Raw genomic sequence first — 17,363 nt, forward strand, 5'->3', positions numbered from 1 at the left:
ACCTGCTGACTCAGAGGGACTGGAAGCGATCAAGAGTACGTATGGGGAATCTTCTGTGAGCTGACTTACTGAGCTGCTGACGTACGAGGCTGATTTGCTGACTTGCTGCTTAAACGTCTGACTTTTACACATACACAAATAATTATACCAACACAGAGCTACACAAAATCACACACACACACACACACACACACACACACACACACACACACACACACACACACACACACAAGTACACAAAACCACACACACACGTACACAGACAGCGCTATACAAAACTAAATACACACGCACACACACACAGAAGTACAGAAAACTATACACTTACATACAGAGTTACATAGAATTACGCCCACAAAGTTGCGTCGGGACCAGGCAATTATCGAGTAATGATTCACGTAATGGGGGTGATTATGCGGCAGTACACGAGTGCGACGCCGCGGCTGGTTATTAAAGCACCTCCAATTAGCGTTTATGAGGTGAGGTGACGCGGGAGGAAGAAATATGTGCATGGGGGGGTGGAGAGAGAGAGAGAGAGAGAGAGAGAGAGAGAGAGTAAAAGAAAAAAAGAAAAAGAAAGAAAAATTGAATGAATGAAGTAAATCAAAGCGAAGGAAAGAAAGAGAAAAAGAGAGAAAGAAAGAAAAAAGGAATAAAGAAAGAGAGTATAAATGAATGAACGAAAGAAAAAAGAAGAGAAAGAAAGAAAAAAGCTAGAAAGAATGAATGAATTAGAGAGAGAGAGAGAGAGGCATTCAATTTTTCCTTTTTTTTTTTTTTCAATTACCTGACTGACAGACAAGTGCGGGATTTTCCATTGCAATTTTTCCACCGACACGCCAGGCCAAGCATTATTTTTTTTTTATTTATTTATAGATGAATAAAAGTTTAGATCAAAATTCACAACCATCTCAATAAAATCCCAAAAATCATTTAGTCCCAATTCCAATTCTCTCTCTCTCTCTCTCTCTCTCTCTCTCTCTCTCTCTCTCTCTCTCTCTCTCTCTCTCTCTCTCTCTCTATCTCTCTCTCTCTCTCTCTCTCTCTCTCTCTCTCTCTCTCTCTCTCTCTCTCTCTCTCTCTCTCTCTCTCTCTCTCTCTCTCTCTCTCTCTCTCTCTCTCTCTCTCTCGTCTATCATACCATTGCCTTTTATCCTCCTTTCTTCCCTTCCTTTATTCCTCTCAACAATCTCTTCTCTTCCCTTCTCTCTCACCATTCATTTCTTTTTGTTCCTCTTCTCTCACTTTATCTTTCCCTTTCTTTCCTCTCAGTTTAATAACACAGCTTTTTTTCCTATTTTTTCCTTCCCTTGCCTTTCCCTCCTCTCACTCCTCCTCTCTCTACCCTCTTCTTTTTCCTCCTCCACTTCAATAACAGCCTCTCTCTCACTTTCTCTTTCCCTCTCCCCCTTCTCCTCCTCCCCCTGTCTCCCCTCGTTTCTCCTCTCTCTCTCCCTCGTTTTTCCTCTCTCCCTTCCTCCCTCTTTTCGCATAAATCTGAGTTTGTTGATTTCCGCAGCTCGTGAATAAAGAGAAGATATGAATATGAAATGGAATGAAAGAAAAATATATATAACCTCAACCTCCCGTAAACTACATTTTGATAAGATAAATTCAAAGTGTAAAAAAGAGGAGGAGGAGGGGAGAGGGTTGAAAGTAAGTGCCCTTGATTTCCCATTTTTCGTCTTTTTTTTAATGTTTACTGGAATACAAAAAATAATGTGGATTCCTTTGCCTTTTGATCTTCTCTCCCTCCCTTCGCCTCCTCCACCTCGCCCCCAAAACTGAAGTAAATAGATTAATAGACAAACGAATGAATAAATAAGTAAATAGATAAGAGTAAAATGACGGAGAAAATGAGCTAAAGATAAAATTAATAAACATAACCAAATAAAAAAGTGAAGGTTAAATAAAAACAAATGAATGAATGAAGGTAAAATAAACAGACAAGTGAGTAAATGTAAAATAATCAAGTAAAAATAAATAAAGAAATAAATGAAAGGTAAAAGAAACATAAGTAAAGATTAACAAAGAAATGAGGAAAGTAAAATAAACAAACAAAGGTAAAATAAATAAATGAAGATAAAATAAACAAATAATTAAGTAAAAGTAAGATAAAGTAATAAGTTAAAGAAAAATAAAGAAATGAGACGGGTCCAATTTTTCAAGGTCAAGCTTTTATGATGGAGGAAAAATCGTTTGCCTCGAATTCAAGTACGATATAACATTTTCTTCCCTCCCTCCCTCCTCCTTCCTTCCTTCCTTCCCTTCCCTCTACTACTTCCTCCTCTGCTCCTTTTTTCACCTTTCCCTACTTCCTTCCCTTCTCTCTTTCATTAAACTTTCCTTCCTTCTCTATTATTTTCTTCTTTTATCCCTCCCTTCTTCCTTCCTTCCCTTCTTACTTACTTCCTTCCTTACTTCCTCCCTTTCTTCCTTCCTTCCTTCTCTCGCAACATTCCTTTCTTCCAACTTTTCTTTTCCTCTGCTTCACTCATTCCTCTTTTCCTCTGTTTCTCCCTCTCTTCCATCTTTCCCTCCCTCTCTCTCCTTCCCTCCCATCCCTCCCTCCCTCCCTCCTTCCATCTATCTTTCCCTCCCGTTCAAACTTCAGAAAGGTTCTCTGTCATAGCACTATCTTTCCCTCTCCTCCCCCTCCCTTTCTCTCTCTCACTCTCTTACTATCTCTCTTCTCTCTCCCTCCCTCCCTTTTCCCCCTCTCCCCCGCTTTCTTCTCCCCTAAACAATAATCACTCTTCCCCCTCTACTCTCTCTCTCTCTCTCTCTCTCTCTCTCTCTCTCTCTCTCTCTCTCTCTCTCTCTCTCTCTCTCTCTCTCTCTCTCTCTCTCTCTCTCTCTCTCTCTCTCTTTCTCTCTCTCTCTCTCTCTCTCTCTCTCTCTCTCTCTCTCTCTCTCTCTCTCTCTCTCTCTCTCTCTCTCTCTCTCTCTCTCTCTCTCTCTCTCTCTCTCTCTCTCTCTCTCTCTCTCTCTCTCTCTCTCTCTCTCTCTCTCTCTCTCTCTCTCTCTCTCTCTCTCTCTCTCTCTCTCTCTCTCTCGTGTTCGTGTCCTGTTCTCTTGTCTCCAAATGTTTCGTGATCCATTAGTTCTGATTGTTGTATCCTCCTCCTCCTCCTCCTCCTCCAACTCCTCCTCCTCTTCCTAAACTGGGTTTTTTTTTTTTTTATCAGTATTACTTTTGCGTGAGTGTCAGGGTTTTCATTCCTCGTACATCTGTTTTTGTTGTTGTTGTTGTTGTTGTGATTTCAATTTATTATTTTTTTTATTTATGAGTTTTCTTCCGTCACTGTTTTTTGCCATTACTTTTTCCCTTGGTTTTCATTTCCATCAACAAAATCAACATCTTCACTGTTATTGTTATTATTATTGTTGTTATTCTCTTCATTTCTTCCACATTTTTTTCCATTTTCATATTTTTTTTCTCGCTTCCATTTTTTTCATTCCCTTTTTCCTGACCTTTTTCTCTTTTTTTATTTGTTCTCCACAACTTTATTAATATTACCGTCACCATATCCACTTCTCTAATTACCCTTTTCCTTTTTTTATTCTTTTTGTTGCCTTCACCTTCCTCATCGTCACCATCGTTATCATCACTTTTTTTCTCTGTTCGTTTTATATTTTACCCTTTCCTTTTTAATTTTTACAGCACAGAGAGCAACTCAAGGGCAACAAAAAGTAGATGTAAAAAAAAAAAAAACGCTAAAAAAAGCCCGCTGCACTGCCTCACCTGCCCTTACCTTCTTTAAGTGAATTACCTCCGCGCTATTCCCCTCCATTTAACTTTTTGACAGTCTGCTGCCTCGCCTCCTCCTCCTCCTCCTCCTCCTCCTCCTCCTCCTCCTCCTCCTCTTTCCTCTCTTCCTTCACCTCTTTCTCTTTCGACTATATGTATCCTGTTTGTATTTTTCTCTTTATCTTTTTGTGTTCCTGTGTGTGTGTGTGTGTGTGTGTGTGTGTGTGTGTGTGTGTGTACATTGCCTAGTGTGTGTCTGTTCTCCTTGTGTACATATTCTCTTTTCTCCGGTCACCTGCTCCCTTCCTCCTCTCCGTTACTCTCTACCTTCCTCTCTCCCTCTCTTCCCTCCTCTCCCTCTTTCCCCTCCTCTCCCTCTCTCCCCTTCCCGGACTATATATTGCCTGTTCTAACGTTTTGAAAATCCACACCTTCCCTTTCTTCCCCTTTTTCTTCCCTCCTTTAATTGCGTCTCTCTCTCAGCACTTACCTGCCTACCTGAGCAACACTTTAATTAAGGGAACGACGAAGGTAACAACACATAACACAAAACAATGCAACTGGGTCACTTTAAATCAAGGTGTCACTCTTTATTTTGTTATTAGGTGTAGGTGTTTTTGTTGTTGGTGGTGGTGGTGGTCTTATTGTTGTTGTTGTCATTATCATTTGCATAAAACACCTCTCCGTCTTCGACCTTAATAAAACTGTATCTCATTGACAGGTGTAAAAGGCGTGTTTTGTCCCTGTCAGGATGTTTTTATTTTCCTCGTTCCTGCTCCTCCCTCTCGTTTTACTCTCTCTCTCTCTCTCTCTCTCTCTCTCTCTCTCTCTCTCTCTCTCTCTCTCTCTCTCTCTCTCTCTCTCTCTCTCTCTCTCTCTCTCTCTCTCTCTCTCTCTCTCTCTCTCTCTCTCTCTCTCTCTCTCTCTCTCCGTAGTCAGCGCGCGCACTACCACACACACACACACACACACACACACACACACAGAGAGAGAGAGAGAGAGAGAGAGAGATGAACCACCGGCTCCGCTGCTCGCTGTTTCACTATCATTAAACAAACGGACTCGACTTCAACTAAATTTTGGTTGTTCATTATTCGTGTCGTTTTGGCCCAGTTCCCTCAACTCTTCCCTCCCTTTTCTCCCTTCCTTCCCTTCTCCCTTCCCTCTCCTCCTTCCCTACTATCCTCCCTGCCTACCTTGCCTTCCTTCCCTCTCTTCCTTTCCCTACACTCCTCCTTCCTTCCCTCCCTTCTATACCTCCTCTCCTCCTCTTCACTCCCTTCCCTACCCTCCTCTCCTCATTACATATTACCTCCCTTCCTTCCTCTCTTGCCTTCCTTCCCTCTCTTCCTCTTCCTCCGCTCCTCCTTCCATCCCTCCCTTCTATACCTCCTCTCCTCCTCTTCACTCCCTTCCCTACCCTCCTTTCCTCATTCCATATTACCTCCCTTCCTTCCTCTCTTTACTTCTCTCTCCTCCCTATTTTCTCTACCTTTCTTCCCTCCCTTTCCTCTTTTCTTCCCTCACTTCCTTACATATATTCCCTCTTTTATCTTTTCCCTCCCTTCTCCCTTTCTTTCTCCACTTCCCTCTCTCCAGTTCTCCCTAACGTTCTTCTCTCCCCCCTTCTATCCATCTTTCTCTCCACTCCCTAATATTTCTCTTTCCCTCTCTGTCCATTTGTCTTTTGCTCTCTCTCTCTCTCTCTCTCTCTCTCTCTCTCTCTCTCTCTCTCTCTCTCTCTCTCTCTCTCTCTCTCTCTCTCTCTCTTTCCTTTCTTTTATTGCATTTTCTTGTTATTTCTCGTGATTAGAAAGATGAAGCATGAAGGAATACAAAGAATGAGAAGAGAGAGAGAGAGAGAGAGAGAGAGAATAAGGAAAAGGCGCAGGAAGTAAAGCGATAATAAGGTAAAAAATGGAAAAAGATACAGAAAAGAAGGGAAAGTAGGAGGATTAGAAAGAAGATGCGGAGGCGAAGAAAGAGAAGCAGCAAGGAAAATAAACAATAGAGAAAACAAAGAAGGAAAGAAACTGAGACAATATAGGAAACGGAGATTACAAAGCGACTCAGAATAAAGGACGGAACAGGAGGGGAGAGAAGGAAAGCGAAAATGGAGAGAGAGAAAACAGAGGAAGAAAAGATCAAGGAGAGATAAGAGAAAGGAAGGGAGGGGGAGAGAGAAAGAGGACGGAAAGGAGGAGGAGAGACATGAAAAGGAGAAAACAGAGACACAAAGGAGAATTGAAATGATAAGAGAGAGAGAGAGAGAGAGAGAGAGAGAGAGAGAGAGAGAGAGTTCGCTCCCCCCGGAAACCACAGTCACTTGTTTTATGCTTCATGGTCCCTCCACTTCTCCGTTCCTCCTCCCTCCACTCCTTTCCTCCTTCCTCCAGTCTTCTCTTTCCTCCCTCCCACGCCCTTCTTCCCTTTACTCCTCCACCTTTTCTTTCGCTTTCCTCCCTCTTGACCTTCCTTTACATTTTTTTTTACTCCTCTTTCGTCTTCTCCATATTATCTCTTTCCTCTCCTTTCCTCCTTTTCTCCATCTCTTTCGGTTCTCCTTTTTTTTTTGTCTCTCTCTCTCTACCTTTCCTCTTCTTCTTCACCTCTCCATCCTTCTCTTTCTCCCCTTTTCCTCTCTTTCCTACGTGTCTCCATCTCTCCTCCTTCACCCTTTCTTCGTTCCCTCCTCCTCTCCGACTCTCGTTCCCTTCGCGTATAATTAATTCGTTTTTATACATTTACTATTTGCGTTTATTATTCATTCTTTACATTCATTTACTATTTATTTTCATCGTGTATCCTTTGAGTAATTAACGAACGCACGCACAAGTATACCAACAGGTGAACGCTGAACAAAGGTAAAGGTGTGTTGAACTTCTCCACCTTTCTTCCCTCACTTCCTTACATAAATTCCCTCCTTCCTTATCTTTCCCTCCCTTCTCCCTTTCTTTCTCCATTTCCCTCCCTCCAGTCCTCCCTAACGTTCTTCTCACCCCCCCTTCTAGTGCTATTCTCGGCTTCTCCGTTATAATTATTTTTCATTGCATTCTTCATTCTTTGCTTCTTCATTACATTACACTCTCTTCTTCATTTTTTTTACAACGAAGGAGACAGTTCAAGGGCACAAAAAAAGGAAACAATAATAAAAAAAAAAAAGCCCGCTACTCGCTGGTCCTGTAAAGAATCAAAAGAGGTGGCCGAAAGAGGGGTCAAAGGATCAGTGCCAACCAGCCTTACTCTTTCCCCCTTTCCCCTTCTCTCCTTTAAATGTTTTCTTATCCGCTCTCTCCTTGCCTCTTTATCCCTTCCATGCTCCTCTCTTTTCCTCATATGCTCTCCTCTTTCGTTATCTCCATATCTCTATTTATTTATCTGCCCTGCTCTCCATTCCTCTCAGATGTTTCTCAATTTTTTACCTCTCAAACCCTCTGACCCTTCTTTGCTTCTCACACCCTCTTACCCTCATTTCCCGTCACCCCCTGCCCCTCCCCGTCCTTTCCGTTTTCTCCGTGCCTCTCCCTTCACTCCATGGTTGCTGTACTCATTGAATGCTTTCCTCCTTCCCTCATATGCTTTCCTTTCTCCTTCGTTCTCTCCGTGTATCCGTTTACCCCTCGACCTTGCTCTACCTTCCTCCCACATGTTCCTTCTTTTTTATAGTAAAGGAAACAGCTCAGTGGCAAAAACAGAACAAACAGAAACGAAAAGAGACCGCTAAGTGCTTCTATAAAAGATAACTGAACCTCAAACTCTCTCACATTCGTTCCTCTTGACCTCTGTCCCTCCCTCTCCTCTTCCTCTTCCCCCTCCTCCTTCCTTTCTTTCCTCGTCCTTCACACAGTCTTTTCTATTCCTCACAGATGTTCGTTCTTTCTTTACATCAAACCGTCACACCGTTATTTATCTCTAGCCTCTACCTCTCCCCTTCTTACTCGTCCTTTTTTCCTCCATGCACCCACTAACCATCTCCATGCCTCACAGATGTCTTTTCTTTACCTCAAATTCTCTCACCTTTATTTCCTTTGACCTCTGCCCCTATCTCCCGCCTCCTCCTCCTCCTTTGCTCCTCCTCCACACACATACTAACAACCTCTCTCTCCTCCGCAGGCCCGCAGCAAGAGTGGTTCCGTCGACGCAGTACCCAAGAGTCAGCAGGGGAAAGGTGTCGCCGCGCAGAAGGGAGGAACGCCCTCCAAGAACAACAACAAGCAGGTGTCCAAGCCCTCGGCCCAGAAGACCCAGGTGAAGCAGGCGCCGTCCAAGGTCCAGGGGAAGGGCGGCAAGAAGGGCAAGAAAGGACTCAAGCACCAGCAGTACGACCTGATTGTCACCATAGATCTGGTTAGTGGGCGTGGATTTTTTTTTTTTTTTTTTTTTTTTTGAGAGGAGGAAAGGAAGAGAGGGAAGGTGGAAAAAGGAGGAATGAGAAAGAGGAAAACAAAAACAAAGAAAGAGAGAAATAAGATAAGGGAAAAGGAATTGTTATTGCGTTTTGGTAGAGGAGGAAGAGAAGGAAAGGAAAGGGAAAAAGAGTATACGAGAGAGGGATATAAAAAGAGAAAAATAGATATAAGAAAAGGAAAAGTAGACAAGAAAGAGGAAAATTGGGGAAAAAGTTAGTGCATGTTGAGAGAGGAGGATGGGAAAGGGAGAAGGGGGAAAAAAGAAGTGCGAGAGAATGAAGCAGAAAGGAAAAGAGAGAAATAAGGAAAGGAAAAGTAGAAAACAAAAGGAAAAAAAGGGGGAAAAGGTAAATGTGTTTTGAGAAAGGAGGAAAGGAAGGAAGGGAAAGGCAAAACGAGAATGCAACATCAGGTAACAAAAAGGGAAAAGAGATAAATAAAAAAAAAATGAATGGAGGAAAGAAGAGAGAGAAGAGAAAAGAAGAGGAGACAGCATAAAAAAATATAAAAAAAGGGACGAATAAAGAAAAGTGTATGAAAAGGAGAGCGAGAAGAAAAACATGGAAAGGGATAGAGAAATATAATAAAGGGGAGAGAGAGAGAGAGAGAGAGAGAGAGAGAGAGAGAGAATGACCAGATGCAATTCATTAGGAACTTGCATGCCTTTTCTTACCTTGCAAGTTCCCTTCATAAATACTTTCTTTTTTCTTTCCTTATAGTTTGTTCCTTTTACCTTGACTTTCACTAATAAAGCACGTATGACACTCTCTCTCTCTCTCTCTCTCTCTCTCTCTCTCTCTCTCTCTCTCTCTCTCTCTCTCTCTCTCTCTCTCTCTCTCTCTCTCTCTCTCTCTCTCTCTCTCTCTCTCTCTCTCTCTCTCTCTCTCTCTCTCTCTCTCTCTCTCTCTATCTATCTATCTATCTATCTATCTATCTATCTATCTATCTATCTATTTATATCTGCATCTCCCGTACAAGAATAGTAGTCGGTCAATAGGTAATAAGTCTCCTTTGCCCTTAACAATCACTACCAGAAGCCAGCCGTTTTAAAATATTGAAAACCATCCGGAACAGAAATAGATGACTCGGTTCCAAAGGTGTTACGTAAGGTGTCTAGTTCCTCTTCTTCCTCTTCTTCCGTCCCTTTCCTTTTACCCCCTCTTTATCTTCTTCATCCTCCACTTCCTCTGACTTTTTTTCTCCGCACACCCCTTTCTGTCTCCCATCATTCCTTCTCCGTATTAGTATATCCTGCTTCTTTTATTATCACAGTTTCAGACCCTCCCTCTACCCCATCATTATCTTCTCCATGCTCCTCTTCATTTGACCTTTTGTTTTCTCTCCGCACATGCCTTTCTGTCTCCATCTATTTCTTCTCCCTGCTGTAATATCTCTTTGCTTCCTTTTTTATCACCGTATCTGACTACTCATCCATTTTTGCCTGTTCTCTTCATTTCTTCAACTTCTATGTGTCTTTGCATCTGCTGACTACCTTTTCTCCTCTTATCCCCTTCATGGTGTTGTCTCGTATCTTTATTTCCGTCCCTATAAATATTCTCACGTGTTCCCTGTTCTTCAGGTTGAGTACGGGCTGACGGACGACCTGGTGGCGGAGTTCAAGGAAGCCTTCATGCTCTTTGACAAGGACGAGGACGGCATGATCAACACGGCCGAGCTTGGCGTCGTGATGCGTTCCCTTGGCCAGCGACCTTCGGGTATGTGGCCTCGTCCTTAGTCGTAGTGGTAGTCTTGTGTGTGTTTGTTGGTTGGTTGGTTGGTTCTATACTTCTTCTCATTATTTTATTATCTCTCACTTACCCTTCCTTCCTTCCTTCCTTCCCTTCCTTCCCTCTCTTCCTTTACTCTTATTTTTTTCTTCTTCTTCGGCGCTTTTATTATTTGTAATCGTATTCACTTGTCATCTGTTGTCTTATTCCTCCTCGCCCTTTCCGTTCTTTATTCTTGTTTTCGCTTCATGTATTTCTCCGTTTTCTTCGTCTTCCTTAGCTTTCTCGTTCTTGAAGTGCTTGCTTGCTTTTGTTATTTTCACTGTTTTCATCCTCTTCCTCCTCCTCCTCCTCCTCCTCCTCCTCCTTTTCCTTTTTCTTGTGATTTTAGTTCATTTATGTATTTTTTTCCGACCTCTTTAGTCCTTTTTTTTATCTTTTATTGTTTTAGTTTGCTTCTTTCTTTTTCTCTGTTTCACACACACACACACACACACACACACACACACACACGCACATGCACACGACACATATACTTGTTATTTATGTTTCCTTTTTGCCTTCTTCCCTGCCTCTACCTCACTAATGCTGCCTCTTAAGTCCACGTCGTGTTTCCTTCCCGCCCCTGCTTGTCTCCCTCACTCACCCTTCCATCCCTCCCTTCCTTCCCTCCCTCCCTCCCATCCTTTACTCGCATTCCTTTCACTAAACCGTATATTTCAGTCTAGTTACCCTCACTCAACCTACCTCCTCTTTCTCTCTTCTCATTTTGCAAACTCATTATTTTATTATCTCTCACTCACCCTTCCATCCCTCGATCCCTTCCTTCATTTCTTCCCTCCCATCATTTACTCGCATTCCTCTCACAAAACCGTATATTTCAGTCTAGTTACCCTCACTCAACCTACCTCCTCTTTCTCTCTTCTCATTTTGCAAACTCATTATTTTATTATCTCTCACTCACCCTTCCATCCCTCCCTTCCTTCCTTTCTTCCCTCCCATCCTTTACTCGCATTCTTCTCACAAAACCGTATATTTCAGTCTAGTTACCCTCACTCAACCTACCTCCTCTTTCTCTCTTCTCATTTTGCAAACTCATTATTTCATTATCTCTCACTCACCCTTCCATCCCTCGATCCCATCCTTCATTTCTTCCCTCCCATCATTTACTCGCATTCCTCTCACAAAACTGTATATTTCAGTCTAGTTACCCTCACTCAACCTACCTCCTCTTTCTCTCTTCTCATTTTGCAAACTCATTATTTTATTATCTCTCACCCTTCCATCCCTCCCTTCCCTCATTTCTTCCCTCCCATCATTTACTCGCATTCCTCTCACAAAACCGTATATTTCAGTCTAGTTACCCTCACTCAACCTACCTCCTCTTTCTCTCTTCTCATTTTGCAAACTCATTATTTTATTATCTCTCACTCTTCCTTCCTTCCTTCCCTTCCTTCCCTCTCTTCCTTTACTCTCTCTCCTCTCACTAAACCTTATCTTTCATTCTCATTACACTCACTCATCTTGCTTCGTCTTTCTCTCTTCTCATTCTCCATACTCACTATTTCTGTATTATCTTATGTATCTATTATCTTCACCCTCCCTTCCTTTCTTTCTTTCTTTCTTTCTTTCTTCTTCCTTCCTTCCTTCCTTTTTTCCTTCCTTTCTTCCTTCCTCCTTTTATTTCCTCTCAATCTTAATACTTTCACCTTTCTCACTCACTTTCATTATGTTTACTCAACCTTTCATCTCTCGTATCTCCCTCTCCCTTCATATTCATCCTCTCTTCTTTCCTTTTTGCTTTCCTCTCATTCTTCCTCCTCCTCCTCCTTTAATTAATCACTCGTACCACCCTCGCTCAACATTCTCTTACTATATGCACTCACCTTTTCTCCATATCAATATTCAGTTCCTTCACTCATATTTTTACTGGGTTTCCTCCTTTCTTCGACGTAAATTATTTCAAGATGGGAGTAGTCGAGACTCATTTGGCTTCTCTCAGTTTGTTGTTCTTTACCCTCTTGTGTTTTCTCTGTGGAAGCATGTGGAGTGTATTGTTGTCTGTCTTTATTGCGTAGTCCCATGATCGGTCTTCTCTTACGGTAAATAAAATAATAATGCACTTGTTATATCATCTAACCCTCTTTACTCATCCTGACTCGCCCTTTTATCGCCAGCCTCCTTACTCATTCTTCGGCCTTACTTTCTTTCCCTATCACACTCTCTTATCACCCTCTCTCTCTCACCCTTTCATCCCCAACCACCTTCTTAACTTCCTTACCCTCTTTTCATCACATTCTACTTTTCATCTTTCTCACCTTTTTCTGACAGTTCTTTGCTACTCACTTATGTTGTCTTCCTCACACTCCTATTCTTCACCCTTCCTCACACCTTGACTCGCCTTCCACAGACACGGAGCTGCGGAAGTTGATGGGCGAGGTGGAGACGTGTGGCGACGGGATCATCGAATTCAATGAGTTTCTGCAGATGATGAGCAAGAAGTTGAAGGACATAGGCAACGAGGATGAGCTCAAGGAGGCTTTCAAGTAAGTACGAGAGGAGGAGGAGGAGGAGGAAGGTGTTTGGAGGCAGAGTGAGAGTGAGAGTGAAAGTGAGAGTGAGATTGAAAGTGAAAGTGAAAGTGAAAGTGGGAGTAAGGGTGAAAGTGAAAGTGAAAGTGAGAGAGAGAGAGAGAGAGAGAGAGAGAGAGAGAGAGAGAGAGAGAGAGAGAGACTCCACTTCACCTGACTTGCGTAAAAGCTACTCATAAAAAGAATTTCTTCACACAAGTAGGAAAGAACTTGAGCACTTGCGGTCGTCTCCCCAAGGTCACCGCTCCCCTCTTTTTCAAGGTCACCAGGTCCTCCTCTTCCTACTCCTCATCCTTATCCTCATCCCCACAGCATCCTCCTTTTGCTTCCTCATCATCAGCCTTACCCAGATCCTACTCTTTTGAATCTTCCTCCTAATACTCATCCTCATCCCCATCCTTATCCTCCTTTTGCATCCTCATCCTTCTCTTCTGCATCCCCATCCTCATCCCCACCCACATCCTCCTCTTCCACATCCCCCTCCTCTTCCTTATGTCCTCCTCCTCCTCCTCTTCCTCCTTCCTAATGCAAGCACTTTATCCTCGTGCTCGGAAGTTCCCTCCACAGTTGTTTTCTCTTCCTCCTCTCCTCCCTCGCCTTTCTTTCTCCTTTCCCTCTGCCATAATTAATTCATTCCAAGAACCAAACTTGCCGCCTCATGAATTTAAGCATAATCATGGCGTAACCCTTGCATACCCCACTGAAATTGCAAGTGTAAGAGTCGCAAGAGGTAGAGGAAGAGTACGAGGAGGAAAAAGAGGGCATATTATATTAGGGATGTCAAGGGGAAGGGCGAGAGTAACCTAGAACAAGGGGAGTAGTGCAGGGAAAACAGGTGATATGAGGTAAATTTCAGGGTAAGCTATTCATTAAGTCATTTTTCACCTGACAGGTTTTTTTATCCTTCACTTTACTTAGTCCCTCCTCCTTCACCTTACCTTGTCTCGTTTTCTCCTTCACCTCATTCTCTTCACCTTATTTAAGTGTCTTTCTCTTCTTCACTTTACTTATGATCTTTTCTCCACCTTACGTACTTTGTTTGTTTTTCCTTCGCTTTATTTAGTCTTTCCTTATACCTTCCTTAGTCTCTCTTCCTCCTTCACCTCATTCTCTTCTTCACCTTATTTAAGTGTCTTTCTCTTCTTCACTTTACTTATGATCTTTTCTCCACCTTACGTACTTTATGTCTTTTTTCTCCTTCACTTTATTTAGTCTTTCCTTATACCTTCCTTAGTCTCTCTTCCTCCTTCACCTCATTCTCTTCTTCACCTTATTTAAGTGTCTTTCTCTTCTTCACTTTACTTATGATCTTTTCTCCACCTTACGTACTTTGTTTTTTTTTCTCCTTCGCTTTATTTAGTCTTTCCTTATACCTTCCTTAGTCTCTCTTCCTCCTTCACCTAAGTCTCTTCTTCACCTTACCTTACGTCCACCTTCACTGTAGCCTCTTTTTCTTTGTTCCCTACCCTCCTATTCCAAGAACCAACCCCTTCCAAGCCCCCCACCCCCAAAACCAACCCCTTTCAGCCCTTCCACTCAAGTAACCAACCCACCTCCAACTTCCAAACCCCTCCCACCCCCAAAACCAACCCCTTTCAGCCCTTCCACTCAAGTAACCAACCCACCCCCAACTTCCAAACCCCTCCCACCCCCAAAACCAACCCCTTTCAGCCCTTCCACTCAAGTAACCAAACCACCCCCAACTTCCAAACCCCTCCCACCCCCAAAACCAACCCCTTTCAGCCCTTCCACTCAAGTAACCAAACCACCCCCCAACTTCCCACTCCTCCCACTCCCAAAACCAATCCCTCTCAAAAAAATCTTCCACTCAAATAACCAACCCCTCTCGACCCTCTCAACCCAAAAGCTCACCACCTCCCAGCTCAACATTCGCACCCAAAAGCTAACAACCTCAAAGACAGCCCCACACAATTCTCCTAACCCTCCTAACTGTGCCGCCTCTCTCAGGGTGTTTGACAAGAAGAACTCTGGCTACCTCTCGTCGACGGAGCTGCGCCACGTGATGACCAGCATGGGGGAGAAGATGTCCGAGCAGGAGGTGGAGGACATGATCAAGGAGGCCGCCCCGAACGGTGACGGCCGGGTCAACTACGAAGGTAAGATGGTGACGATGACCTGCGACCTTTTTCTGGTGACCCCAAAACCGATTCTGCTTACCTGATGTCTATCTGGTATACATTGCCGTTACATCTCCTCTTAGATTTCCTAGTAATGTATTCTTACCTTTCATTTATAACATCTCCTCAAGTAACTTTAATGATCTTCTCGTCAGCCAAGACTCACCACGTACTAATTCCGTCTGTTCCTCCGCAGAGTTCGTGAATATCATCGCAAGAAAACACTAAAGCACTGAGGGAGGTGACCGACCACCACAACCTTGCATACATGTCGTGTACATAGGTTTTTGTACTTTTGTAGAATTATTTTACCTAATCTATTTTGTTAGAACATCAAACGCCCCTCAACGTGCATGGAAGGCTAACAATGGCCTCAACGCGGCACCGCCAACGGATCGGTGTCTCCTGCATCCTCCGCCGTGTGTCTAGCCGCCGCTCGACGCGAGACGCGGTGTGGCAAGGCTCCGCAGCGAGCCAGCGCCGCCGCTGTGGTGGAGCCGACAGCCACACGTCCTGTTGGTGGAAGGGAAGAGTGTCGAGGTGACGATGACTCCAGCCGCCACAACGGTCCATTGTCAGTCTTCTGTACTGCTGAAGAATCAAAATACAATAACCTGTTTCATTACGACGTGAAGAAGAGTTTTCTTTGCTTCAGAAAACATGAGGACGGTGGGAGGGCGAGGCAGGGCCGGCGAGGCGAGGCGAGGCCGCGTCCTCGCGCGTGTCGGCAGCCAGCACTCCCGCGGCTTGTTTGTGTTGACATTCACCTTTTTTTTCTTTACTTTTTATTTTATCGAAAAATGAACAGGGAGGAAGACGTCTGTCATTGTTGTTTTAGGAACCAAAAAGAAAATACAATTGAAGTGCATTAAACAAATTACACAATAATATATAATGTACATATATAAATATATCAGTCCGTATATACTATTTATTGCAAAATTATATTTTAGAATGCTAGTGTCCTACTGTTTTATTGTTAGTACATATATATAAACATATATGGGTATTCACATAACAGTAGCTTTCATGAAAGAATTGATGAAAAAAATTGTAAATTTTGTTGAGGTGAAGTACGCTCCAGGAATGTTACCACTGTGTTGCTCAGCAATACTAAATTGCAGTGATGAACACGTTACTATGCCAAGGCTTCCAAAGAGGGGGCGGCGCCCCGCCAGCCCCCGCGCCACGCACAAACCTCTCACAGTGTTCTTCTCTCCTTGCCAAGGACCAGTTGAGCAGGTCGTGCCATGAAAGCCATGAGGATAGGGGGAACACGCCACACAGAAAGACAGCCTGATGGCGGGCTGGTGGGGCCGCGGCTCCTCCGGCTGGTGTCTGCGTGCCAGCCACGAGGCTGCGTCACCGCGGCATAAACCCAAAGACTCCCTCTTTCCCCGGGGCATTTCTTGGCTCGAGGCTCCCGCTCCCGCCGAAAAGAGAAGACTCGTCCTTGCCACCACTCTCATCAAAGCAAATTTTACTTCATATCGAGACATGAGCACGACGCCCGCTAATTCCTCAGCACGCAGGGTACGTGTGAACCCGACGAGCGCGAAGTGAACCACCAGTTTGCCGTCTTTGTCAAGGCACCGTCGGTGCGCCATCCCGTCTCAGTTACTTCCACTCTCAGGACCACTAAGCCTCTTTTCTCAAAGCATTCAATTCCTGATTTGTGGAATTTCCTTGAATAAAATGAATAACTATATTTTGAACGATGCGAGAGTGTACATAATGATGACGCAGATGTTAGAGCTGTTACTTGTTCAAGGGTTGAGTGAGCAGCGTAGCGTGAGACACAGACGGCCCAAGAGGCTTCATTCTTCCCTGTGTTCATTTTCATTGACACTCGTTCTCGCCCAGCGACCTGGTTCTCCTTCCTCAGTGTCATGTTCAGTACACTTAAAACTGGCTGTCTTATGACTTCTTAATATAATCCAATGCCTGGAGAAAGAATCCATCCCAATCGATGTTCAGTGTGTTGAGTCCAGCCTCGTCCAGTGCGTAAGCTTCCTCTCCTTCCGCGTCTCCCTGTTTCTGTCATTCGTTAGATCAAGACGCTTGAGTTGGCATTCCGGTAGATCGTAAGTGTTCTTTGTTAAGAGTCACCGTGTCTGCTTCTGTGTCATTGTTCCCAGAGAGTAATGAGCTTAAGTAGCGTTGAGGAGGCGGCTTGAGGCGCGGGTGTCCCGAGAGGACCATTGTGTTGCCGGCACGTCCCTCGCGCCCTCGTGGAACGCCGGCAAGGAATGGGTGTGCAGTGAGGATTGACTCGCGTACGTAAGCCTACAGCGTAGAGTGGCGAGCATGATGGTTGAACACCCTGGGCCGAGGATGGGCAGGCAGCGCTGAGCAGTGTGCCACATGCTTGTGATCACCAGCGAAATAACTGCCCACCTCTTGGCCGGCGTGGGCGTGTCGGCAAGCACGGTATTTTTTCGATGGTCGTGTGTCCCGATGCGTAAAGCGTTATATGGCGCCGGAACGTGTTTGTTGTATCGCTGCCGTAGGCTATGTTGTTATTGTTGGGAAAGGAATTTTATCAAAACAGTAATTATTGAGTTCTGTTATAGTGCAATGTTTTCCCTGCCTGGAGCAGGTAGAGTTAAGGGTGCTTGAGCCATGCCGAGCCGCGCTGTCCGCACGCCGCCGAGGCCAACGCTCCTGCGGTGCTGCAGTGCGGCCGTGCGACGGCGGCGCGGCTTGGGGTGTGGTGTGGCGGCAGTGTTGTGGACCATGACTGTGAG

At 44.2% G+C, this 17,363-nt stretch overlaps 1 protein-coding gene across 2 annotated transcripts in view; it reads left to right on the forward strand.

The window, feature by feature from the left end:
* Nucleotides 1-17,363, forward strand: part of LOC126985245 (neo-calmodulin-like) — a 106,142-nt gene that overhangs the window by 88,058 nt on the left and 721 nt on the right. For both annotated transcript variants that reach the window (XM_050839866.1, XM_050839863.1), the window contains 5 exons: nucleotides 7,865-8,098; nucleotides 9,740-9,875; nucleotides 12,298-12,433; nucleotides 14,447-14,595; nucleotides 14,813-17,363. The exon at nucleotides 14,813-17,363 is cut by the window's right edge and continues 721 nt beyond it. In XM_050839866.1, the coding sequence (XP_050695823.1) occupies nucleotides 7,865-8,098; nucleotides 9,740-9,875; nucleotides 12,298-12,433; nucleotides 14,447-14,595; nucleotides 14,813-14,844 (687 nt within the window). In that variant the 3' untranslated portion in view covers nucleotides 14,845-17,363. The remainder of the gene's footprint in view (nucleotides 1-7,864; nucleotides 8,099-9,739; nucleotides 9,876-12,297; nucleotides 12,434-14,446; nucleotides 14,596-14,812) is intronic.

The sequence above is a fragment of the Eriocheir sinensis genome, chromosome 5 (assembly GCF_024679095.1).
Source record: "Eriocheir sinensis breed Jianghai 21 chromosome 5, ASM2467909v1, whole genome shotgun sequence".
Taxonomy (NCBI): Eukaryota; Metazoa; Arthropoda; class Malacostraca; order Decapoda; family Varunidae; genus Eriocheir; species Eriocheir sinensis.